This window comes from Chaetodon trifascialis, chromosome 11, assembly GCF_039877785.1.
Source record: "Chaetodon trifascialis isolate fChaTrf1 chromosome 11, fChaTrf1.hap1, whole genome shotgun sequence".
Taxonomy (NCBI): Eukaryota; Metazoa; Chordata; class Actinopteri; order Chaetodontiformes; family Chaetodontidae; genus Chaetodon; species Chaetodon trifascialis.
Window position 1 is genome coordinate 202,501 of NC_092066.1, and position 25,013 is coordinate 227,513.

Below are 25,013 nucleotides of genomic sequence, written 5' to 3' on the forward strand. Positions count from 1 at the left end.
GAGAACAGTTCTGACCTGATGAGGTTCCTCATCTCCTTCTCTGCCCAGGTTCTCACCATCTTCCTGGGGTTCCCTTTACAGTAACCGTGCCGGAACCTGCAGAACAGCACAGACCTGTGTGATAACAGCTGAGAGCAAAGCAACAGGAACAACTGCTGATTATTGATTATTGATTACTGATTACTGACATGACAGGAACTAACTTCGCACACAGCAGACAACTTATGATGTCTAAGCTTTAATTTTGGAGACAACAGGAAGTTGTCTGTACAGAATCTACCTGTGCTGAGGGGCAGTGTGCGTTCTTCTCTGTTCTCGTGTTCTTGAGAAACGTCATCAGTCCGAGTACCGCTCCAACTCAAAAGTCCGCATCTCGACAAGTACGCTCAAATACCCGGATGTGTTCTCGCCCCTCCCACTTTAACGAGGATGCATCGGATGGTGACTTGTGCGGACTTGGGGCAACCACGTATCCCAGAATGCATTTCGTAGCAACGATGTCGGAGGAGAGGACTCACAACTATAAGTTACAAGTTTGGAAATGCTGCTGTTTCAGTAGTACAGAACGTGGTTTGAAGATTATTTTATGTGAGAAAGTGGACGTAAACACTTAAAATCTGTGGTCGATTCATCACGATAGCGCGTAGTTTAAAATTTGCTCCAAAGTTTTTCGGAGATGTGTCGTCCTGCTAACGTCATCAAGTACGCTGCTGTCCCAACTGCAGAGTGACGGTCCTGCGTCCTCCCGTCCTGGAGACACTGTACTCCCAAGTCCAACTTACAAAGTCCAAACTGCCAAGTTCCTAAGTCTGAACTTGGCGTACTTGGTACTGAGAAATGGCCAGTGTGTGTCTGTGGTGTGACTGACCTGAACTCTTCTTCTGTGGTGTGACTGACCTGAACTCTTCTTCTGTGGTGTGACTGACCTGAACTCTTCTGTGGTGTGACTGACCTGAACTCTTCTTCTGTGGTGTGACTGACCTGAACTCTTCTGTGGTGTGACTGACCTGAACTCTCCGCTGACATATTTGTCTCTGTCTTTGAACAGCAGGATGGAGGTCTTGTATATCTTGATGGCTCTGCTCTCTGCTGTGGAGGTGCTGGCATGATAAACATTGGCCTGAAGGAGACAGACAGACAGACAGACAAGCAGAGAGACAGACAAGCAGAGAGACAGACAGACAGACAGACAGACAGACAGACAGACAAGCAGAGAGACAGACAAGCAGACAGACAGACAGACAGACAGACAGACAGACAGACAAGCAGAGAGACAGACAAGCAGACAGACAGACAGACAGACAGACAGACAAGCAGAGAGACAGACAGACAGACAGACAGACAGACAGACAGACAAGCAGACAGACAGACAGACAGACAGACAGACAGACAGACAGACAAGCAGAGAGACAGACAAGCAGAGAGACAGACAAGCAGAGAGACAGACAGACAGACAGACAAGCAGAGAGACAGACAAGCAGACAGACAGACAGACAGACAGACAGACAGACAGACAAGCAGAGAGACAGACAAGCAGACAGACAGACAGACAGACAGACAGACAAGCAGAGAGACAGACAGACAGACAGACAAGCAGAGATACAGACAGACAGACAGACAGACAGACAGACAGACAGACAGACAGACAGACAGACAGGCAGGCAGGCAGGCAGGCAGGCAGGCAGACAGACAGACAGACAGGCAGACAGACAGACAGACAGACAGACAGACAGACAGACAGGCAGACAGACAGACAGACAGACAGACAGGCAGCTTGTTATTTAGTGTCAGAATTTCAACGTTCAACATCTGTTTGGAGAATCCAGCTGTTCACTTTGTTTCCCTCAGAACACGACCACAGTTACCGGAGACACACCTGTACCTGACTGTTCATCTCAACCTGTCTGAGAGCACTGATAAGCATCTGTATTGATTGACTGTACTGATGATGTATTGATGAGCGATGGCTGACCTCCTTCCCTGTGCTGATGCAGCCGTTGATCTCACTGATGACGCCTCTGCTCAGCATCTTAAAGAGAATCATTCGAGTTCGAGGATCTAAAACCTGCAGAAGAAGAAGAACAATCACTGATTACAACAACAAATCTTTGGATTTGCTGGTTATTGATCTTCGATTGATATTCAATACAGACATCTATTAACAGATTGATGAGGTGTGTCTCTCTATGATGTCATCACATCACGGAAACAGATGGAAACAGAAAACAGACTTTTCAAATCAGTCCACACAGATTGAAGTCCTGAAGGTTAGAAATCCGTCTGTCCAAACAGACGTCTTCAGAGACGTGTTCAAAGAGCTTCAGTAAAACCTGAAGTCCAGAAACCAAACAGAGACACGAACACAGCCACAAACTACAGGCCAAGACCCGCCCTTCAATCTTCAGACACGCTGGAAAAGCTTCCAGAGCAGATGAGCTGTAGAGCAAACAGCTGTGAGACCGTCAGGGACGTCTCAGTTCCGTCCTCTCAGACCTCAGAGCAGCGCTGGACAGAAAAGACTTTTGGCCTCTGGAGCTCGTTTCCTCGTCGTGTACGAGAAGAATTTTCATGATCTCACTGAATGAAATTGCAGCCCGGCTTGAAAAATGCTAAATGAGGCATGATGAGTGACAGCTGGGCGTCAGCAGCCGCCTCAGCTCCACCCGCGCTCCGCCTCTTCCTGGGTGTCTGGATTAGCCCACAAACGAAGGACGAGGAGCACGAGCATCATCGAAGACCTGGATCGTCCCACAGCGGACTGCGCTGCCGTCAGCAGGCGTCAGCGGGAGGATTCTCTCTCAGGCCAGTCCGGAGGTGCTGACGCATGCTTTTATCTCGAGTCGTTCGATGATTGTAATGCTCTGCTCTCTGGTCTTCCTAAAGAGAGCATCAATAGCCTACAATGACGACAGAACTCAGCCGCGACACGCCGACGAGGACCAGAGGGCGGGAGCACGTTACACCAGTTTCAGCATCGCTGCATTGGCTCCACGTCCGCTTCAGGATCCATTTTAAGGTTCTTTTATTGGGTTTTAAATGTCTTAAGGGTCTTGGGCCATCTTATTTATCTGACCTGCTTTTATCGTATCAGCCCTCGCGGACCCTGAGGTCCTCTGGTACGGCCTTTAACCTTTCCACGAATCAAGACAAAAACCCACGGTGAGGCTGCATTCAGCCATTACGGCCTCATCGGTGGAGCAGCCTGCCAGAGAGCCTCAGGGCCGCAGACAGCGCTGATATTAAGAGGAGGCTCAAGACTTTAGTCTGCCGTTTAATTGATTTCATTTGTTCATTTATCTATTTATTCTATTCTTATTTTATCGACATATTTATTCATCAGCCTAATTTATTTGACTCTTTTACTACTCCCCAATGTTTTTAACTGATTTCCATTCATTCAATTCACTTATTTTAAGTCTTTGCACATTTTATTTCTTTGAATTATCTCAGCTCTTATTGCTTTTAAACATCACTGTTAGACTGCATTTTATTCTCTTAGTCGCTCCAGTGTCTCCTCGTGGGGGCCCTCCACACCATGGCGGGGCTCCCGATGTCTGCAGACAGTGGTGCCTCCTGGTGTGGATGGCCCCTCTATATGTGTATGTGTGTGTGTGTGTGTGTGTGTGTGTGTGTGTGTGAGTGGATGTGTGGGTCTGTGTCAGTGGGTGGGGGTGGGAGGGACATATGGGGGCGGGGGGGTGGGGTTCTTGCTTTTATTTGTCATGTTTTCTTTTTCTGTGTGAAGCACTTTGTGCTACAATTTCATGTATGAAAGTGCTCTAGAAATAAAGTTGATTTGATTTGATTTGATTTGATTTGATTTGATTTGATTTGATTTGATTTGATGAGGAGGAGCTTCTTCGTCCAGGTCCAGAGGACTTCACGCATCATTTCTAAGTGACGGCTTAGGATTCATCCACCCGCCACACTGACATCATCACCACCGCTCATGTGACATAAACGATCTGTTGTTCTGATTATCTGATCTGTTCCTGAACGCCTCGTCGCGTCTCACAGCACCGTCTCTGTCACTCAAAGCTACATCCTGATGATTACTGATCACCGATCCGCTCACCTGCTCCACTGTGGCTCGATCCGATTTGTCCTTCACTCTGTACCTGCAGAGAGCAGCCAATCACAACGTTAGTGACATCAGACACACGAGCTGCGACGTCAGCGCTGAGGCGGGTTCAGACGTACGTGTCGGCTTCTTTCTGTTTCTGCATCGTCGTCACTCTGTTGATCACCGAGTCGGCGAAGTTCAGTTTATCTGAAACCAAAACACAGACCGATGAGACGAGTATTGATCAGAGTGACTGCGATCAGCTGGACCTCACACTGCGACTGATCCATGTGATCGATCAGCCCTCAAAGGTCCACAGAGAGGAAGAGAAATGACGTCAAACAGACAGACGACCTGTGACGACTACTCTGAGTGTACTCTGAGTGTACTCTGAGTGTACCTGAGTGTACTCTGTGTGTACTCTGTGTGTACCTGAGTGTACTCTGTGTGTACTCTGAGTGTACCTGAGTGTACTCTGTGTGTACTCTGAGTGTACCTGAGTGTACTCTGTGTGTACTCTGAGTGTACTCTGTGTGTGTACCCGTATGTGTGTGTGTGCATGTGTGCGTGTGTGCATATGTGTGTGTGCGCGCGCATGTGTGTGTGCACATGTGTGTGTGCGTGTGTGTGTGTGCACATGTGTGTGTGTGTGTGTGTGCGTGCGTGTGTGTGTGTGTGCGCGCACATGTGTGTGTGCGTGTGTGTGCACATGTGTGTGTGCATGCGTGTGTGCGTGCATGTGTGTGCACGTGTGTGTGTGTGTGTGTGCACATGTATGTGTGTGTGTGTGTGTGTGTGTGCACATGTATGTGTGTGTGTGTGTGTGTGTGTGTGTGCACATGTATGTGTGTGTGTGTGTGTGTGTGTGTGTGTGTTACCCAGGTTGATCTTGTGTTCATATTTCCTCAGAGCTTTGTCAGATGGAGTCGACGGCAGAGTCTTACTGGACGGATTCTGTCTGTTTGACTGACCAATAAAAACAAACAAATCAGTCAGCTGACTGAGCAAACACAGTTATTAACGATCAGTAACGATCAGTAACGATCAGTAACGATCCTCAGACTGTGTCTCACCTGACAGGTGAGACTTGTCCTGTTGTATCTTTTGGTCAGATCTCCTCCTGGTGAACACCACGCCCACTCTTCATACTCCTCATCTTCATCCTCCTCCTCCTCTTCATCCTCCTCCTCCTGTACCTCTGATGAAGGCTGCACAGTGACATCACTCATATGACGCTGCATAGCCGACAGCTCTGATTGGTTGCTGCAGACCAGAGGAGAAAACCAGTCAGAAATGTCCAACATGGTCACCGCTGCCGATTTTACCTTTATGGAAAAATATTTATTTTTGTTTCTTCTGATGTTTGAACCAGAACGACAATGAAAATACGTTTCATTCTGAGTACTTTTACTTCAAATACTTCAAGTACAATTTGGTAGTGATCTGACAAAACTTTCTCTTGATTAACTTTCATGTTGACGTCGCTCACTGCGCCTCATCAATGGTCGATTCACGACCAGCTCGCGGTCATCTGAGAAACACCAGTGACTCTCACCTGTCCTCCTCTGCGTCATCAAATTGTCCAGGTACACAGCCGCCCACCGACATGACGTCACACAGCAACACAGACCTACAGTGAACCCAGAACTACGAGCAGACCTGAAATCGGTCCAGACTGATCCAGACCGTGTCGGAGCAGCTCACTGTGAAGCGCAAACAGCAGCGTGTTCGCTTCACTTCCGGATAGGAACACGTGACTACGGCGAGAGACGAAAAGAAATTTTTGGCGAACTGAAAATCAGCGCATCCAGGGAGCCAGTGATTTACCATCGGAGATTATCATCATCATCATCATCATCATCATCATCGTCATACGAAGGACAAAACAAAGAGTGAACAGCCTGAGAAAGAAAACAGGAAATCACTGGATTTTATCCACAAACAATGTATTATGATAAAAATAAACCTTCTCTAAAACGGTGGAATATTATCTCGTTATCACGGTAAAACGGAGCGAAAAAAATGATGTTGATCCATGGCCTTTTAGGGCTTCCGTAGAAATTGGATAAAATAAGACATCATTCTCAAACGAAATTAAACTCGTTAAGAGGTATTTATGAGCTCTGTGTTTTTCTGTTATAAATCTTGTCTGTAAAAGTGTTTTTTGTTTCAAGATCCGCCTTCAAAAAGCTGCAGAAGTTGTATGCTTTTATTTTGAGAACCCTCCTCCATCGGAAGCATGTTGTAGCGGGTTAGCTTCCTGCTCAGACAACAGTTGTAAATAAAGTCATAAACTTATGATACAGATTTTATGAAGATGTCCGGGGATCTGGCTCAGACTCCGCGGTCTCTGCTGGTCTGTGATCAGTCTAATTTCCTGGATGAGAAGAACCGATTGAGTTCACAGGTGGAGCAGCTGCACTTCAACTACAAGGTAACACCATGTAAGCTGGTAGCGTGTTAGCCTTAGCCGAGTTCGTGCGGACATAGGACGGTTTGCGTAGTTAGCTTGTCCCAGAATGTCGGTCTCACTCCAAACAAGTGAGTAATGTTGGCTTACAGATTGTGTGATAAATTAGCGGCTAACATGCTAACAGAGCAAGAACAGAGCCAACAATCCGAGTTCACACGTGGGTAGCACGGAATTTCAAAATAAAAGCACGGACTCAAAAAAACAAATACGACGAGCCTCGTTTGATTAACCTTTATTGACATCCACATGTCGCAGCAGCACAAACACAGAATGAACTGGAGATACATAAAAAGAGTCAACAATAAATGCATTAAACACACGTCAAATAAAACTCAACAACACAAGAGCAGTTCAAGCAGTACACTGTTGTACTGCAGTACTGTACAGATGTACATGTACTGTCACAGCAAACACCAGAATAATATATTCAGTAATGATACTTTAAATGATGTATTTATTATTAATGATTTAATGTAATACTACAGTGGAACATATTACATATGACATATCACGTGATGGAGTGGTTACAGTGCGGCAGAAAATAAAGAGAGATGTAGTACTATAGTCTAATAAAGAACAGAACAGCAATACAGTATAGAATATACAATGAAGTGTATTTCAATACCAACTAGTAGAATGTACCACATTTGTTATTGTACTATGAATTAAATGAATATACTATGAATCGTTCTTCGTCTGTGAGCAGCTTCAAACTGATTCTCTCTCCATGCTGTCAGCGCTGACTCCACTCTGAAGTTTTATTTTGAAGGAATAGCCGCTTCCTGTTGGCTGCAGCGGACACTGAAACAGGGTGTGTTTCAATGAAGTAATGAGTTGAGTTGCTTTACCGGCGCAGGTGTCTGTGCTGCTACCTGAGTGTAGCTCCACCCCCCCTCACCTGGATGCTGTGTTAAAGAGCTTCAGCAGTTTCTACCTGATCAGAGAGCTTCCGATACACGAACTGCTCAACAAAGACTTCCTGGAAACCGCCGTGTACCAGGGTAACATCTGTACACACACCTGATACACCTGTACGCACAGAATGCACCTGATACACCTGTACAGATCTGTACACACCTGCATACCCAGTCTAAAATATTTAGTTTATTGAACATTTTATCTAAACTTAAGAACCAACAGGTGACTTTATTTATGACAACAATCTGTCTGTCTCTGTCTCTCTCTGTCTGTCTCTCTCTGTCTGTCTGTCTGTCTCTCTCTCAGGTAGTGTGTATGGTGTGTCCTACAGGACCAGGATAGATGAAGATAACTGTGTCGCTCTGACGCCAAACGGTAAAAACTTTACTCCTCTTCAGCAGTGATGATGTCATCAGTGTGCAGGTGTCTCATCCAGGTGTGTCTGCTCGTTCAGGACGTTCACGTCACTTTCTGTTCAGTGAAACTTCCTCAGTGTTTCACCATCACGAGACAAAGAGCCGTGTCAGTGTTTTAGAGTGCATAGTGCATACGAACAGCATCGTAAGGGTCCAATCACAGCGCAGCAGTGCTTCTATTGGTCAGCTCAGACTGACTGTCTGTCTCTGCAGGTCACCTGTCTCTCTCTCTGGATAAAGACTCCTTTGAGTTGTTGGGAATTGAAGGGAAACCGTCCAGATTCAACCACAGAACAAACGGCAGATTTGGTCTGAACATTATGACATCATCATGACATCATCATGACATCATAATGACAGCAACAGCTAATTGAACGGCATCTGTGCACTTTAACCTTTTATTATCAATTAGTATAAAATATTTGTTTACAGTTTTCGGTGATGTGTGTGCTTACTTCATAAGAACACATTTAGAAATACTTACGTACTTTTACTCTGGTTATTTGTGTACATGTACTTTACAGTAGTATCTGTAGATTTGACTGACAGCAGCATGGCTCCTGGTGGGCGGAGCTACCAGAGACTCGTCACAGGTCTGAGGTCACGACTACAACTGAAGGCCGACTTCATGCTATCACACCATCCAGGTGAGAGTTTTGTCATCGTCATCATCATCATCGTCATCATCGTCATCATCGTCATCATCATCATCATCATCATCATCATCGTCATCATCATCATCATCATCGTCATCATCATCATCATCAGTGCCTCAGCTGCTTTTTATTTAGAATTCTACCGTTTTTAAAGATGTTGTTGAGCTGTGAAGTGTCCGTCTGTCTCCTGCGCTCAGATTATGAAAGATGATTCAGAATTAATGACCCGACAGATGAAACGACTATTTTTACCTCGCAAAAAACAAAACCACACAAACTGCGATTTTACGTCTTCATTTTAAAAAATGAATCTTAACTTTATTTTTATCTGCTGGAAACATCTGGAAGGCCAAACCGTTACTGTGACTCTTAAATGCTTCAAAAATCTGTTATTATAACACATTTATATATTACCCATAACCCACTGCTATCTGTCCTGTAGGGGGCGGAGCCTCTCTGCAGGCGATTCTGTCGCGATACGATTGGTCGGAGCACACACCTGAGCTCAGCAGTCACACCCTGACAGACCTGTCCTGCCCCGCCCTGCTGACCTCTGGCCTGCAGTCATGTGACCCTCACAGCTTCCTGGAGTGGATCGGAGCCGTGGACGCCCGGATCAGCTGGTGAGAGGACGGGCGCGGTGACGATGTCTCAGTTTCCCTGCTGTGTAAACAAAAACACCTGTGAACTCTGTCATGTGACCTGCTGACTCTTCTTCTGTGGTTTCAGTGAGAACTCATCCAGCAGCTTCCTGTCCTCACTGGTCTGTCCCGAGCCAAAGACGACAGTGAGTCGAGCGCTGAGCGTCTCCGTCTGCGGACTGCTGCTTCCTCAGGACGTCCACAGACTGATCCATCAGATCAGGTCAGCTGACCTCTGACCTCAGGGCCTGCTGCTCAGTGAGCTACAGCTTCACAAGTGGCAATACTATCGGTTCGCCTGTTGTTGCTCTGCTGCAGTTCTCAGAATCTGGTGTAACAGCGGCAGCAGTTAGCGGCCGAGTGCTCGTCCTCCTCATCGACGACAACTCAACTTCTTATTGTATCATAAAGGATAGAAGGTCAACATTTAAGTTGAGCTGTGGTCAGTCTGTTAGCGCCCCTGCTAGCAGACACTGTCAGTGGCTCCTGAAAGAAAGAAAGAAAGAAAGAAAGAAAGAAAGAAAGAAAGAAAGAAACTACTTTATTAAGCACACACACTACTAAAGTAGTATTTCTCATAAAACTACTCTCAGCGTCTCCATACTGTCCAGACTACTGAGAGTAATAAAGTGACTTCACATGTAAATTAGTGTGACTTTAAACCTGAAGCTTGTCCTCACCTGTCCCACAGGTGTTACCTGGAGCGTCTTCAGTTGGAATCCTGGGTGTCAGTGACAGTTCACGGTTTTGTCGACAGTCCGGTTTCGTGGGGAGGCAACGAACATGGAGTCCTGAGAGGAGGAGAGAACTTCTATAGTCTGCTGATGTTCCATGACCACACCTACCGCCTCCACCTGGCTACAGGAGCGCATGACACCTGTCCACCATGATGATGTCATCAGCAGGTGGTTTCAGTGTTAGCTGGGGATCAGGTCTTGTAGAAACCTGTTTCATGTTCGTTTGGATTAAGACTCCTCAAACTAAATTATTTAGATTTCCAATAACTAATTGAAAGAATTTGAGTTGAAAAAAGTTCATTTTCGACGTCGAATTATTTCGATCTCAAGGTCACAAACTTTAAGACAAAGTTGACCTGCTGCCTCGACGTCTTGTGACCTCTCAGGCTGACCTGGTGACCCTCTGTGGGGCCCTGACCCTCAGGCTGGGAGTCAGTGACATACAGTAAAGTTAAATATCACATCGTCTTATGGAGCGAAAACAAGTTTTTTGTAGACATAATATTGTTTAAGAGACTGATCTGAAAACTTTCAATTAAAAATTAAAAAGCCAAAAACTGGTTGCAATCATTCAGAGAAGTTCTTTGATAAAGTTACTGGTATTATTAAATGTGTGTGTTAAAGTGAAGTTTGTGGGACATTTTTACTGTGTCTCTTTCAGCAGTAACGATTCGCTGATTGGCTGCTGGTCCGTCCTGTTCAGCAGTTTATATATAATATAGTTTATATTCGCCGTGAGGAGACAGACTCACGTATTACAGCGTTGGCTGTTTGTCCCCGCCTCCTCGTCGTGTCCCTGTCGAAATGTCTTCGGGCAAGACCGTGAACCCTGGATGCCCCCAATGGTCAGACCAGGACCCAGGGTAGGGCAGCTCGCGACCATCAGTGTGTGTCAATGGTGGACTGAGCGGACAAAAGGACTTAAGATTAAAGCGCTATGTAAATGTGGCCATAAGCATTCAGATACAGCCAGAAGCTAGTTAGCTTAGCTTAACATTAAGACTGTAAACAGGTGGAAACTGTGAGCCTGGCTCTGTCCACAGGTACCAATGAAGGATCAGAAATGCTCCTTCTCAGCTGGCTGGGTGGGCGTGCCTTACTTTGATTGACAGTTTGCAGACTGCTGGGGTGACACTGTAGGAAATGAGTCAAGTAAACAAACTTAAGCTGTCGTCTCCATGTCAATTCAATTCAATGGCAGATTGTGTTGTGTATGAGGAAGAACCATGTCAGCGTCTAACTGGACCATTTCTGAGTACGTCAACGCGTCGTTTAACGTGCCGCAGCTGAACAGCTGACTGGCTGTCTCCCCTGCAAACAAGTGTAACGATGCACTTTTCCTCTGAACATCGGTTTGGTGGCTCCTTCAACATGCTGGGGTGCAGAACAAGAAGACCGTAGCATGAAGCTAATGCGGGCTGTTGTTCAGAGATGTGGCTCTTGCGTGGTGTAGCCGGCTGCTGATTGGCTCAGTGTGACTGTCTGCTCTACCAATGATACAACGTTGATGTTGCTTTTCAGCAAGATTTGATTGGCTGTATGAAAATAAGGTCTCCATCCACGCAAAGACCAAATGGTACTGAGTCAAATGATTTAACGAGGGCGCAAAAAAATCTGAACACATTCCTCCGATCTGGCTTCTCTTCTGTTGATGTTGAGATGCTGTAGCAGACAAAAATCATGACATTTCAGTTGGACTTCAAGGTTTACTTTTATATGAAAAAACAGGAACAGACAGAAGAGTCAGTGTACTGAAATGGGGAGAGTTTGTGTTGAACATGTGGGTTAAACTGTTTCATGGTTGATAAGAGAAACCTGATCCTGGTCAGACCCTCACAACTGAATTCAAAGTCCTATCAACAGTTCATGACACCCTGATGATTTATCTGTTCTTAGACTCAACATCAAAGGAACTTGGTAAACATACAGTTTGTCCTGAAGGTGGCGCCAGAGGAAACATGGAGTCATTGAAGTCTAAGAGAGGACAGAACTGTGGACTCATACATATGTAAGATCTGTGACGCACCGCCTGATGATCCTGTTTAAAAAAGCATGAACCAAATCCACCGCAGGAAACATGAAGGTCTGTGTGTTAGCTGACTTCCTGTTTGTTCCTCCATGTTGAAATTCATAAGAGGGAACAGGTCAGAGGTCACCTCCACTTGAATGAGCAGTCCAGCATTTTCTAAATGCTCTGGTTCTCTGTCAGACTCATGTTTGAGTTCCATCTCTGCGTCCAGTGCAGAGGTCCAGGCCTTTCAGCCGAGCTCAGCAGAGACTGTCCCAGCTCTCCCACTGGAAACCCTCCCAGCTCTCCCACTGGAAACCCTCCCAGCTCTGCCACTGGAAACCCTCCCAGCTCTCCCACTGGAAACCTGCTGTTTTCAGCCGTTGTCACTGAGAAGTTACCAGACACATCCAGTAAGCATTCAGTCTGACTGAACGAGCTGTTTAAACCCTGAGCTGATCTGTTCAGGCTCCTCTCAAACCGAGGGCGTAACACACCCTCGGTTTGGGCTGGCAGGAACAACAGTCATGAAAACAGAAGCCTGATGATCAGCCCCACGTTTCCTGATGTCATCATCTGAAGAAAGCATGTGAAGCTATACCACAGGACCAAAATCTGAACCCTGTGGACTCCCGTGGATGAGAGTAGGATAAAATGAAAGGACATGGAGAACAAGAGGATTTACAGAAGTGACCGGCTGTTTAGAAACCAGCTTTCTGCTCAAGTTATAACTTAAATCTTACAACAAAGTGAGAAAACATTCAGCGTTTCCTCTCCATCGCAGAATCTGCTGAGTCAGTGATGCTGAGTCACGGGACCAGCCTTGCTCCTGTTTCAAGTCCTGGCCCAGGTCCAGATTCTAGCAGAGCTCGGTTCTCCTCTGCAGGTACTGCAGGATGGAGTCGGTTCCCTGAGACGAGCCCCAGACTCTCTTCAGGGCTTCACACTCGCGCTCATTAGCTTGCTCCAGAGCACTGCGGCTGGTGTTCCTCATCAGGGCTTTAGACTCCCGCAGAACCTGCAGGACAGGAAGTGGAACCACAAACACCACAGAGGGCGAAGTCAAAGGAGAAGTGACACATAAAACATGCACACAGAGGTCGCGGCGTAGTGTGTGTGTGGATATATACAACCCTGTTTCCAAAGAAGGGCGCTAATGTGTAAAACATCAGTGAAACAGAACGTGATGACCTGCTGATCCAAACTCAGCTGAAAACAGTGCTTTTAATGTTTGACCTCATCAGCTTCATCGTCTGTCAGGAGGAGGCTGGCACAGTGAGCCGGCGGAGTTTTGAGTGGAGGATTTCTGGGACGATGGTGTTGAAGTCCACAAGCAGGATCCTTGCATGTGGCCCTGGGTGGTCAGGATGCTGCAGGATGTCGTTCAGTCCCAAGTTGACTCCTCTTTGCTCACTATGCAAACTGCAGGGGCTCCGGGGGGGGGTGCTTTTCATGACGTTGAATTGTGCCTCCTCGTCTCCTCTCTCCTTCGTCGACCCAGAAGTCGTTTCCCCTCCGCCATGATGAAGGATCTTCCAATTGCTTAAATGCACCTGAAGGAGACGAGGAGCGAGGAGCGAGGAGAGAGGAGGCTTCTGAAGGAGATCAGAGTGAGGACACACCGGTGTATCCTACGAAGTCTTTATTATTTAAGGGGCGTGTCGTATGTGGCGCACGTTTGAATCATGGCGGGAGCAGGTCTTCACAAATGTCATCCTGATTCTTGTTTCAACTGTGTCCTTTTAACAACTGTGTCTGTCACCAAGAAATGAATGAAAATTCTTGGTATATTACGTTTTTTTTAAAGCGAGGCTACAAGGCTGCTGGTTTAATCTACCGCACAGCCGTCCTCTGTTACGCCTCTAACGGCATTTAATTGAAACCTCATCAATAGCAATCAGGAGTAGAACAGTGTGACTGCAGATCTGACCATAATATCACGTTTTACAGCTTTTACAGCTGTGCAAACGTCATCAGTCAGTGACGTCGCTTCGGACTGACGCTGTGGAGCGAGGATTTTTCGTCTCCTCCGTCCTCACGTCCCTTCCTCGCATCCCTCTTTCATGTCCTCGCTGGGCGGAGCTAAGATGCGAGGAGAGGAAGCGAGTGGAGGAGACGAGGAGACCAATTTATGGAATGAAAAGCACCCACAGATGTCAGGGTGACGGGTCTGCAGTCACTTCCTGACGTGGAGGAGTTCTTGGCCCCAGAGTTATTATGGAGTGTTTGAAGCACGAGGGAAGTTCACACAGCTCCAGTGAGCTGTTAAAAATCTGTGTGAAGATGGGCGTCAGCTGGTCAGCACATACTTTCAGAGAGGAAGGGGACGTGGCATCTGGTCCTGACGCCGTCCTGATCTTCTGTCTCCTGAAGAGGTGACACACATCCTGTCCACAGATCCTGAGTGCTAGTTTATGATTGCTTCATCCTTCATGTGTTCACAAAGTGGTGAACCTCGCTTCCAGGACGCCCCTTTCATAGCCAATCATGATCCTCTCACCTGTGACCAATCACCCTGTTTACCTGTGGAATGTTCCAATCAGGTGTTTCTGGAGCGTTCCACATCTTTCAGTCTGTGAAACGAGTCGCTGCATCAGATCCACAATAAGAGATATTTACAGAAATCACTGAAGCTGATGAGGAAGAACATTAAATATATTGACTTTGAGCTCTTCTCATTTTCTTTTGTTTCCATTTTTTCTTTTATCACAGCGGAAGTAAACACAATCATCTTCATAACCATCAAACACAGAAACAGAACATGGGGTGTTTCATTTGAAAAAATAAAAAAAGAGAAGAAAATTAATAACCTTCAGGGAAAAATGCAAAGTTCCTGAAAATTATTTCCACAATATTTTGTCCAGACTTCCTCTGGAAAGCCACCGTCAGTGTCAGAGGTTTGAATCTTCTGAAGTCCCTTTAATCTGTCCCATAGGCTTCAATGAAAACTTTCAACAGGCCGTCCTCAAACACATTTTGTTTCTGTAATGATCACCTGAAACGTCTTCAGTGGAGACAGGCCCTGATTGGCCCATCCCGTAAAGTCAAGGTCAGGAGAGCATCATCTCAGAATGTTTCTCTCTCTCTGGCCATGTTTTCAGAGACACCTGCATCCATCAATGACCTGTTTCCATCAACTCAACACACACACACACACACACACACACACACACACACACACACACACACACACACACACACACACACACACACACACACACACACACACTATATGGGTGCTTGTCACTGACCAGTGAGTCGACGGTCACCAGCTCTTTGATTCGTAGCATCACTTCCTGCGTGAAGGTTCCTGGCCACAGAACCTGAGAAATCAAGCCTTTAGAACATGCCTCCTGAGCCGTCAACTTCCTGCCGCTCAGCAGCAGCTCGTTAGCCTGGAACAGAACGGAACACATCAACTTAGTCTGGAGCAGAACGGAGCATTTTAACTTAGCCTGGAACAAAATGGAACTTTTTAAGTGTTGGCCTGACCGAGGCGAGGCCCATGATGCGGGGAAAGGTGAAGGACGAGCAGGCGTCGGGCGTCTGGCCATAGGACGTGTACGGCGTTTGGAACCAGGCCTTCTCATTGGCCCACACGACATCACAGAGTGGCAGGATGGCGGCGCCGAGGCCAACCGCTGGCCCATTCACCGCTGCCACAATCGGCTTCCTGAACTGGATGAAGGTGTTGACAAAGGTCCTGAAGGAGAGGACACAGAGGTCAGAGGTCAACGCTGACAGCACCTCTGACTTTCTGATGACATCAGACAGGGCTCTAATTGCAATCTTGCTTCTCCAGTTGGTGTTACCTGATGGTTTCGGCCATCTTGATGCTCTCCTTCTTCCTGTCGTCCGTCAGGCGTCTAATGAAATACAGGAAGTCGAGGCCGCAGCAGAAGACGCTGCCGACAGCGCCGAGCAACACCATCTTACTGTCATCTGATGCTGCCGTCGCCATGGCGCTCTGGATCTCCTTCATCACCTAACAAAGAGAAGAGGAATAACATGGCTGTGGGCATCAATAACCATGACAACAATCCTGCATTCACCACGTCAGGTGTGTCAGGTGTTTGGGAGGCGTGGCCTCACCTCAGGGTTGAGCGTGTTGTTCTCTGAGCTCTTGGTTGACAGCAGGATGTGAGTGAAGCCATCTTGTTTCTTCACCACAATGTCACGGTAACGGTAAGCACTTTCCGTCTGTCGGACGCTGAACCGGAGACGTTTGTCGAAAGCAGAGCGTTCCTCAAGACGACGTTTCCCCGTCACGCTGGTCGCTCCGGCAACAGCGCCCTGCATACCTGGCATCCCATTAGCAGCGACAGCCTCCATCAACGCAGAGTTACCTGGAGGAGTCCGAACGCTGATCATCAGACCTTCATGATACAAGATGTCATTTTATATATCTTCACATTAAAGGACTTCTCAGAAAGAAAGAATATAAAGTGACAGAGTTCAGGCACCTGAGTCAGTCCAGAGTTACTCCAGAGTCAGTCCAGAGTCAGTCCAGAGTCAGTCCAGAGTCACTCAAGAATCAGTCCAGAGTCACTCAAGAATCAGTCCAGAGTCACTCTAGAATAAGTCCAGAGTCAGTCCAGAATCAGTCCAGAATCAGTCCAAAGTCACTCCAGAGTCACTCCAGAATCAGTCCAGAGTCAGTCCAGAGTCAGTCCAGAGTCACTCCAGAATCAGCCCAGAGTCACTCCAGAGTCAGTCCAGAGTCAGTCCAGAGTCACTCCAGAATCAGTCCAGAGTCACTCTAGAATAAGTCCAGAGTCAGTCCAGAGTCAGTCCAGAATCAGTCCAGAATCAGTCCAGAGTCACTCCAGAGTCACTCCAGAATCAGTCCAGAATCAGTCCAGAGTCAGTCCAGAGTCACTCCAGAGTCAGTCCAGAGTCACTCCAGAATCAGTCCAGAGTCACTCCAGAGTCAGTCCAGAGTCACTCAAGAATCAGTCCAGAGTCACTCTAGAGTGACTCTAGAATAAGTCCAGAGTCACTCCAGAGTCACTCAAGAATCAGTCCAGAGTCACTCTAGAGTCACTCTAGAATAAGTCCAGAGTCACTCCAGAGTCACTCAAGAATCAGTCCCGAGTCACTCCAGAGTCACTCTAGAATAAGTCCAGAGTCACTCCAGAGTCAGCCCAGAGTCACTCTAGAATAAGTCCAGAGTCACTCCAGAGTCAGCCCAGAGTCACTCTAGAATAAGTCCAGAGTCACTCCAGAATCAGTCCAGAGTCACTCCAGAATCAGTCCAGAGTCACTCCAGAATCAGTCCAGAGTCAGTCCAGAGTCAGTCCAGAATCAGTCCAGAGTCAGTCCAGAATCAGTCCAGAGTCACTCCAGAATCAGTCCAGTCACTCCAGAATCAGTCCAGAATCAGTCCAGAGTCACTCTAGAATAAGTCCAGAGTTACTCCAGAGTCAGTCCAGAGTCACTACAGAATCAGTCCAGAGTCAGTCCAGATTCAGTCCAGAGTCACTCCAGAATCAGTCCAGAGTCACTCTAGAATAAGTCCAGAGTCACTCCAGAGTCAGTCCAGAGTCACTCAAGAATCAGTCCCGAGTCACTCCAGAGTCACTCTAGAATAAGTCCAGAGTCAGTCCAGAGTCACTCCAGAATCAGTCCAGAGTCACTCCAGAATCAGTCCAGAGTCACTCCAGAGTCAGTCCAGAGTCACTCTAGAATCAGTCCAGAATCAGTCCAGAGTCACTCCAGAATCAGTCCAGAGTCACTCCAGAATCAGTCCAGAGTCAGTCCAGAATCAGTCCAGAGTCACTCCAGAATCTGTCCAGTCACTCCAGAATCAGTCCAGAATCAGTCCAGAGTCACTCTAGAATAAGTCCAGAGTTACTCCAGAGTCAGTCCAGAGTCACTACAGAATCAGTCCAGAATCAGTCCAGAGTCAGTCCAGAGTCACTCCAGAATCAGTCCAGAGTCAGTCCAGAGTCACTCTAGAATAAGTCCAGAGTCACTCCAGAGTCAGTCCAGAGTCACTCAAGAATCAGTCCCGAGTCACTCCAGAGTCACTCTAGAATAAGTCCAGTCAGTCCAGAGTTACTCCAGAATCAGTTCAGAGTCACTCCAGAATCAGTCCAAAATCACTCTAGAATAAGTCCAGAGTCACTCCAGAATCAGTCCAGAGTCACTCCAGAAGGAAACAACTATCTATTGGTGACGACCTTGAAAACACTGAGTTACTTTCAAGCTCAAATTGTTTCCAGTGCTACCAGTGGACTCATACAGGTGTATGGTGTCTTTCAGGAAGTACGTTACAGGTGAGGTTAATGGGTTTTATTACTGCCTGATGACTCTGATGAACAGGTAAGTGTACTGACAGCTGGTTTTGAAACTGCTGAACGATGGATGTCACAGAGCAGCACAGAAGCTTCCTACTGGACAAGTAATCTGGTTTCTGCAGGACTGTGATGATGAAGGATCATCTTCTCATCTGCTCATCAGGTCAATCCCAAACACTCAATCTGGACTGCAAGATGCAACAACCTGCAATAGTTTGTTTTCTCGTCATGAGTGTTTCATGCTCTTATTTTGATTTGTGACTCTTTGGTTTGAGGATTCATTTGAAATATTTCATGTTTTCAGAATACAGAAACAGATGTCAGCTGTTAATGCACAATGTCAGAACAATGGATTCAGCAGTGAGTTGAAGCCCCTGGAGACCCTGGATTCAGATTTGACAAAATGCTGTGTCAGCTTTGATCTCACCTGTGCTGCTGAGGGAGCGTATGGCAGCAGGTGTGACAGGTACTCGGGGTGGGGGCAAGGGGTTTTGGTTGCGGGGTCTCGTCCCCATGCGTGCCCTCTCCTCTCCGGGCCCCAGCTGGACTCCTGCTCCTGCTGGTTTCACTAACAGAGCAACCTCAGGTGGGACCAGATGAGCCTCTTGAGCGCCAGCCTCCAAACCGTGAGCCACTTCGTTGGGAGACTCCTCGGAGTCCATACGATTATTCATCGGACTTTTAGGAACCAGGATCTTGATGCCAGTCTTGGATAGGTCCATGCTGCGGCGGGCCGAGCCGGCCGGAGGTGCTGACATCAGACCGCTGCTGAACCTGCCGGCCAGTGGGGGTTGCTGGGAGCTGACGAAGGCCAGGTGGGTCGGTCCAGTGGGGGGCAGGTGAGCCGGACCAAGACCAGGTTTAGCCTGATCACAGTCTCCAGTTAAACCGCCCATGATGTCACTGCGAACGGCAGTGGTGGGTGGCGGCCTACAAGGTGGTCTGTGGGTGGGGTTGCAGTGGTGGCTGGGTGAGCTGCGGGTGGAGCGTAGCAACGTGCTGTCTCTCTGCCACTCGGCGTACTGACGGTTAAAGTCGTGGACATAGATCATACAGGTGGACAGGTGACTCTCAGGCTCCCAGGTGTCCCCCTCTGAGCCATAACCTCTCCATCTGACCAGGTACTCCACCTTTCCCTTCTTATTCTTCCTCTTATCCATGATCCTCTCCACCTGCAGGGAGACAGTTAGCAGCGCTAAAACTACCAGCATCATCATCATCTTCATCAGGAGGGTCAGTTATCTGGATGAATCCATGAACTTTCATCTTGTTCTGCTGTTAAACTGTTTAACCCTTCTCTTTCATTCACAGATTAACTATATAAACAGTTCCTATGACAACAGTCTCTCTAAACTTCAACAAGCCACCTCGAACCTCTGAAATCTTCACAAACACTCACACCGAGAGGAGAAATGATTTCAGATTCAATAAGAGAAGAACCTCCGGCTAGGGCTGGGCGATATGGCTGAAAACTCTATCACGATATAAGTGTTTTATATCGGTCGATATCGATAATTATTGATATTTTTATGACCTATTTAAAATATGGACCAGGAGAAAAATACATTCAATTTAAACATTTTTATTTTAAATTTAACCTTCCTCTGATTATAATCCCCTCAGCTATCAAGGCAGAAAGGAAACGTCAACACAACCATGGAAAACACTCAAATAATAAATGTCAAAAAAGTGTAAAAATGTAAACAGAGAAACCTGAGAACTTTTTTTCTGCAGGTTTAGTGCAACCTTCTGCTGAATAAAATGTTTTCAGATATGTGCAGTGTTTTAGAAACACAGCAGATACTTGACATCAGTAACAAACAAACAAACAAACATGATGACAGCACAGTAACACTGACTGAACTATAAAACCAGCCTAGACATAAGAACAACTTCAGTCGCTCTTCTTCCTCTGAACATACATGAACTGTTCAGTTATATTTTTATTATAAGAGCTGTTTGTAAGCTGGCTTCTCCTCAGTGCTCAGTGAAGCGTGTCTTTAGCTGTATGAGATGCCGCTGCCTCCGTTACGTCTTCGTGCCTTTTAGATGATTTGTCATCAGGCACTGAAGCAGATACCTCTGCATGGCGGTCAGCTGCTTGTCGGTGGGCTGCGGTTGGCGGACGTTGGCGAATACGGCTGCGCTCCAAAGAGTGAGCGCAGCTAAGCTGGTTCAATAAGTTTGTGGTGTTACTGGTCTTGGTGGGGACGACAGTCTTGCATAAGTTACAGACCACGTTGGTCTGACGACGGTCCGACTTATAAAATCCAAAAAACTCCATACTGAGCTGACTTTCCCTGTTTTATCGACGATTTCTTCGCTCGCTGCAGCGCTCACTTTCTGTTTCTCATCTCACTCCTCGCGAAGCATCAAACACGTGACAACGAGATGGTGCAACCGAACTTGATACCGTTACATGATTGGTGTGTTAGCGTGTCACTCTCACTGATCAGCGATTACTCCCTACGTTACTCAATTACCTGAGAGCGAGTGCCTTTATCGAATCTTTTATCGAACACATTTTTTTATTGATATTGATGACGTGTCTATCGCGAGACATATCGTTATCGTTTTATCACCTAGCCCTACCTCCGGCTCACGTCAACAGAAACAGGCTGTTTCTGGCTGCAGCCTACAGGCCGGGGCCTCCTAGTCCAAATCTACTCAAGAAGGTTTGTTCTGGATTCTTGATGCTGGACTTCAATGCTGACGCATGAGAGTTTAAAAAAACTAGAGCTGCAACAATTCAACTACTGACTGACAAGAGAAAATGAATCAGTACCTATTCTGATCACTGATAACTGGATAAATGGCAAAAAGTCCTCCAGCCTCTCTGACGGTTTGCCGCTTCTCTCCACCTGAACTGACAGCGACGTGGTTACTTTTGGTTTTCTGACACAGGATGGTTTCTGATGCTTGATAGACAAAGCTATTAAATGAAAATAACCTGCAGATTTCTCAGTAAAGACGTGACAAGAACCCTTGAATGATGATAAAAATGTGTGTTGAGAATGTGCAGACAAACATTTTACAGCAAAAATGGGTCAAAAACACACAAATATACAAAGAGAACACCAATTCAACAATTTGTTCTGTAAACTTTATGGGGAAATAAATGAGTATCAATAACTAAACAACTGCAAGGGTATGTATTAATCTGACAACTATTTTCTCGACTGTTTGGTCTGAAAGAGTCCAAAACAGGAAAATATTGAGCTGAATTTCTGAAGAGCACCACGGGTTTGAAGCTGATTCATGTTCTGTCTCTGAACAACACAAAGTTAGAAAATGAAGACTTTAAGCTGTTTTATGGAATAATATCTTCTTCATCTGTGGGTAAATTTGGTTTTATTAAATGTCAGAAAATAGTGAAAAATCTCAGTTTGTCAGAGTTCAACAGATTAAAGCCAAAGACATTCAGTTCACTGAGACACAAAACGAAGACAACTCTGCTGCTTGAAAGTGACGATCGATTAAGTGATGATCAAAAAAGTTGCCAAATAATCTTCTGTCAATCAGCTCGTGGACAAATAAAAATCTAAAATAACTAAATCCAGCTCCAAAACTAAACAGCCATCATTTTCAATCATTTCTGTGTGAAATCAAGACGTTTCCTCCAGATCTTTCTTCCTCACTTTGTTTCCATCAGCTCGTCGGCTTCAGTAAAACTTCACACACGTAAAAAGTACATATCTGTACGTACATTTACTCTAAACTAACTCCCAGCTTCACTCAGATCATCTTCATCTTCATCGTGAACATCTTTTCACTTCGAAGTTTCCACTTCGATAGAGACCAAACTGTCCTCCAGAATGAAGTCTCACCTGTATTCACCTGAGGTATTCACCTGTTACAACAGTCTTCATACAACACGCTGTCAATTTCTTCATATATTTGTATTACACCTCGATTTACAGGCATGGCTGAGGTTTGTTGAAGTGAGGTTGAATGAGGTACTCAGGTGAACCACCTGAGGCAGATACAGGTGGTCTGGGGAAGCTCAGAAGTCTTCAAACTGACACTGAGTATTGCCGATGAGCCTGCGTTGGTGTAGGACAGACGTGTTGCTGCCGGCTGTCCACAGCACGGCGTTAGCTTAGCTTCTGTTCTGCTAATTCACTGGCTATCGATTAGAAGGTCCTTCGTACGATTCAACAAGGCCGAAGCCGAACTGTCCCTTTAAGCAGGGGGGACAGTCTGTCCCATCTGTCTGAGAGGACAGCAACAAGACTTTCAAGCAAACATTTAAAATACAGAAAACAGAACTACAGTGGCCACCTCAGCAGACACAACTTCAGCAGTAAATCGATTATCAGAGTTGCTGATTTTTATTGTTTTTATTGATTAACTTAGCGCTTAGCTGATAAACTGTCTGACTGGTTTTCCAAAGTCTGACTTGTGTAAATGAACGGATGTTCACTAAACCTAACCCTGTTATCATTGTAATATAATGACACTAAATGAATAATCCTGCAGCTCTGTGATTGATTCAAACTCGATCAAAGTTTCAAACCAAACTTTCTCTTCGCTCTCTGAACCGGTTCAGTCCCAAACCAAACCGAAGCCTCACAAACTGTCTGACATTTGATCACTCGGCATTGAGCACACACAATCTGTTAGCACTGAGCTAACACCGAGAGCACGGGCAGGGAGCTAACTCTGCTGGCCAAACACGGAAGCGAATTCAAACTGGGATTTTTAATCTGCTGACGGACTTTAACTCACTTTAACGAGTAAACACTGCCTGCTGCTCACTGCCCAGTCTGTCTCATTTTTGTGTTGTTCGGTACCTCCTCAGCTCACAAAGTTTATAAAGTTAACTCTGAACCGTGCCGTTGGCTATCGTTAGCATGTTAGCATTAGCTCGCGTTACCTCGTAGAACTCTTCCGTAGCCATGGAGACTGTGCGTGGGCACGAGCAGCGTCCAGAAGGCCGTTCAGTCGAGCCGCAACATGAGAGAAAGATGAAGATCCGCAGTCCGTGGGCTCATTTACAGGACACCCAGCTAGTTTGTCACAGTTAACTAGCTGTTAGCTGTTAGCACACCAGCTTTGCCGTAACATCCGGTCTGACTCACTGTCTTCCAAAATAAAAGCCCTGGACTGCTGTTCGGGCTTCTTTTTTTCTTCTTCTTTTTTTTTTTTTTTAATGAAACTGAATTAGGCTTAGGCTTTTACTTTATTGATTCCAGTGTGGGGAATTCTTTTGTTGCAGCAGCAGGTTAAACATACACATAAACATGCTAAACTACAAAAACGATCGAAAACGACAGAGCTACTGCAACAGGCGGTCAGCTAACACAGCGGCATCTTCCATCTTTATTAAAACCGACCAAATCACATGAAAATCATCCTTTAGTTTATACCTTAATAGGACCAGAATTTTTCACAATACTTCTTCGCCCATTAGGGAAACTTGCTGAAAGCCCGTTAATATACTGCAGTCCATTAATGTATCCATTAATTTGTCCAAATCCGGCTCCCCGGGCAGCCCACCGCTGCCGGTCTGCGCGGAGGAAGGACTTCCGGAAACGGTTAAATGCAGAGAAAAGAATTTCACAAATGCATGGCGTGTGCAGTTTCCCGCTGTAACTCTGTGTGACTAATAAAGGGATGTCTTTCTTAGACCTGTTAAATATCTAAATACTGCATAAATAAGCCAGACAGACGCTGCTGAAGAGCACGACTGTACTCAACCCTTTAATGACATGTCCATTATGCTCTTACTTCCGTTTTCCACAGCGCGCCAACCTACAGTGAGCAGGAAACCGAACAGCATCCTGGGACATCACTGACAGCTGCAGGTGTAACCAATAGGCAGAATATTCAGGGTTTGATAGCAGTTTACTGTCTGTTCAATTTTATTTACAGTTTGTTGGACTGAAGTACATTGAACCTCATCACACTTTAAATGAATATTATAACTCTGAACCCAAAAAGGAAAACTTACAACTTTATCATATAAATCCCAAGTTCTTCCATAAAAAAGAAAAGAATTCCAGACAAAAAAACAACTGCTGCACCACAGCAGAACCTCTGAAATGACCCGAAAATGGCAATCTGTCACATGTAATTTGAGTCCTTTCTCTCTTAGTCTATATATATATCAGTGCAGAGCGTGACAAACCGCATACATAGCTTTGTCCTGATGCAGCTCTGACCACCAGAGTCTGCGATTCCACTCGCAGCATTATTTTAACAGAGTGGCAGTTGTCGGTATTGTCCCAACACCTGAAGGGCCATTACACATTAAACAGAAATATCAGCCTGAACTGGCTGAAATTAAAGCTGGGTTACATGGGGTCACATCACTTTCTGTGGACCAGTTCATTAACCAAAGTTGCATGTTGGACTGCTTTTTGTTTTGTGTGCTTTTAGAGGGTAACATATCCACTGTGTCCCATGATGCCTTGCACGTAATATGGGCATTATGTCCAGCTTAAAGTAATCAAATGGTATCATCCATTCCTGAAGGTCAAGCCAAATCAGCTGTTGAAGTGGGAACACAACCTGTCAGAGCTCAGAAAGGGTGAAGAGTACCGTTACCTGCCATAACAGATGGTTGGCAAGATGATGTGAACAAGTGGCCTCCATTATTAGCTATTTTTGTTGATTCTGAAGCTTGTGATCTGAAAAGCTCAGAGGCATACCAAACCTGCACAGCAGTAAAGTCAGTTGGGTGTTAATTAAGGTTGCTGGAAACGAGCAGTCTGCCAAAGAGCACACACAGAGCCGAGTGGGAGCCTGCACATCTCATCATAAAGCTTGGGTAATAATGGTATAACTGGTTGGGGCAGGT

At 46.0% G+C, this 25,013-nt stretch overlaps 3 protein-coding genes across 4 annotated transcripts in view; 1 reads left to right on the forward strand and 2 right to left on the reverse strand.

The window, feature by feature from the left end:
* riok1 (RIO kinase 1 (yeast)) overlaps window positions 1–5,871 on the reverse strand; it is a 15,551-nt gene extending 9,680 nt beyond the window's left edge. The window contains exons 1-8 of the mRNA XM_070973884.1: window positions 5,619–5,871; window positions 5,137–5,326; window positions 4,942–5,029; window positions 4,201–4,270; window positions 4,076–4,118; window positions 1,973–2,065; window positions 1,008–1,120; window positions 16–96 (exon numbers count right to left, since the gene is read on the reverse strand). Of these exons, the coding sequence (XP_070829985.1) occupies window positions 16–96; window positions 1,008–1,120; window positions 1,973–2,065; window positions 4,076–4,118; window positions 4,201–4,270; window positions 4,942–5,029; window positions 5,137–5,326; window positions 5,619–5,671 (731 nt within the window). The 5' untranslated portion in view covers window positions 5,672–5,871. The remainder of the gene's footprint in view (window positions 1–15; window positions 97–1,007; window positions 1,121–1,972; window positions 2,066–4,075; window positions 4,119–4,200; window positions 4,271–4,941; window positions 5,030–5,136; window positions 5,327–5,618) is intronic.
* A 403-nt stretch (window positions 5,872–6,274) lies between these two features.
* On the forward strand, window positions 6,275–10,530 carry rpp40 (ribonuclease P/MRP 40 subunit). Its single transcript, XM_070973885.1, has 8 exons — window positions 6,275–6,497; window positions 7,393–7,537; window positions 7,761–7,829; window positions 8,084–8,179; window positions 8,395–8,517; window positions 8,969–9,149; window positions 9,256–9,390; window positions 9,859–10,530. Exons 1-8 carry the CDS (start codon window positions 6,375–6,377, stop codon window positions 10,055–10,057), a joined length of 1,071 nt encoding a protein of 356 aa, XP_070829986.1. The 5' UTR covers window positions 6,275–6,374; the 3' UTR covers window positions 10,058–10,530.
* Window positions 10,531–11,594: 1,064 nt separating this feature from the next.
* cdyl (chromodomain protein, Y-like) lies at window positions 11,595–23,305 on the reverse strand. 2 transcript variants are annotated; one of them, XM_070975164.1, is made up of 7 exons: window positions 23,088–23,290; window positions 18,639–19,383; window positions 16,005–16,258; window positions 15,725–15,897; window positions 15,405–15,615; window positions 15,164–15,307; window positions 11,595–12,930 (listed from the first exon to the last, which is right to left on the reverse strand). In XM_070975164.1, exons 1-7 carry the CDS (start codon window positions 23,109–23,111, stop codon window positions 12,772–12,774), a joined length of 1,710 nt encoding a protein of 569 aa, XP_070831265.1. In that variant the 5' UTR covers window positions 23,112–23,290; the 3' UTR covers window positions 11,595–12,771. The 2 variants fall into 2 exon arrangements, with proteins under 2 accessions (XP_070831265.1, XP_070831264.1); XM_070975163.1 differs by having other exon boundaries at window positions 11,601–12,930; window positions 16,005–16,288; window positions 23,088–23,305.
* Between the last annotated feature and the right edge of the window lie 1,708 nt (window positions 23,306–25,013).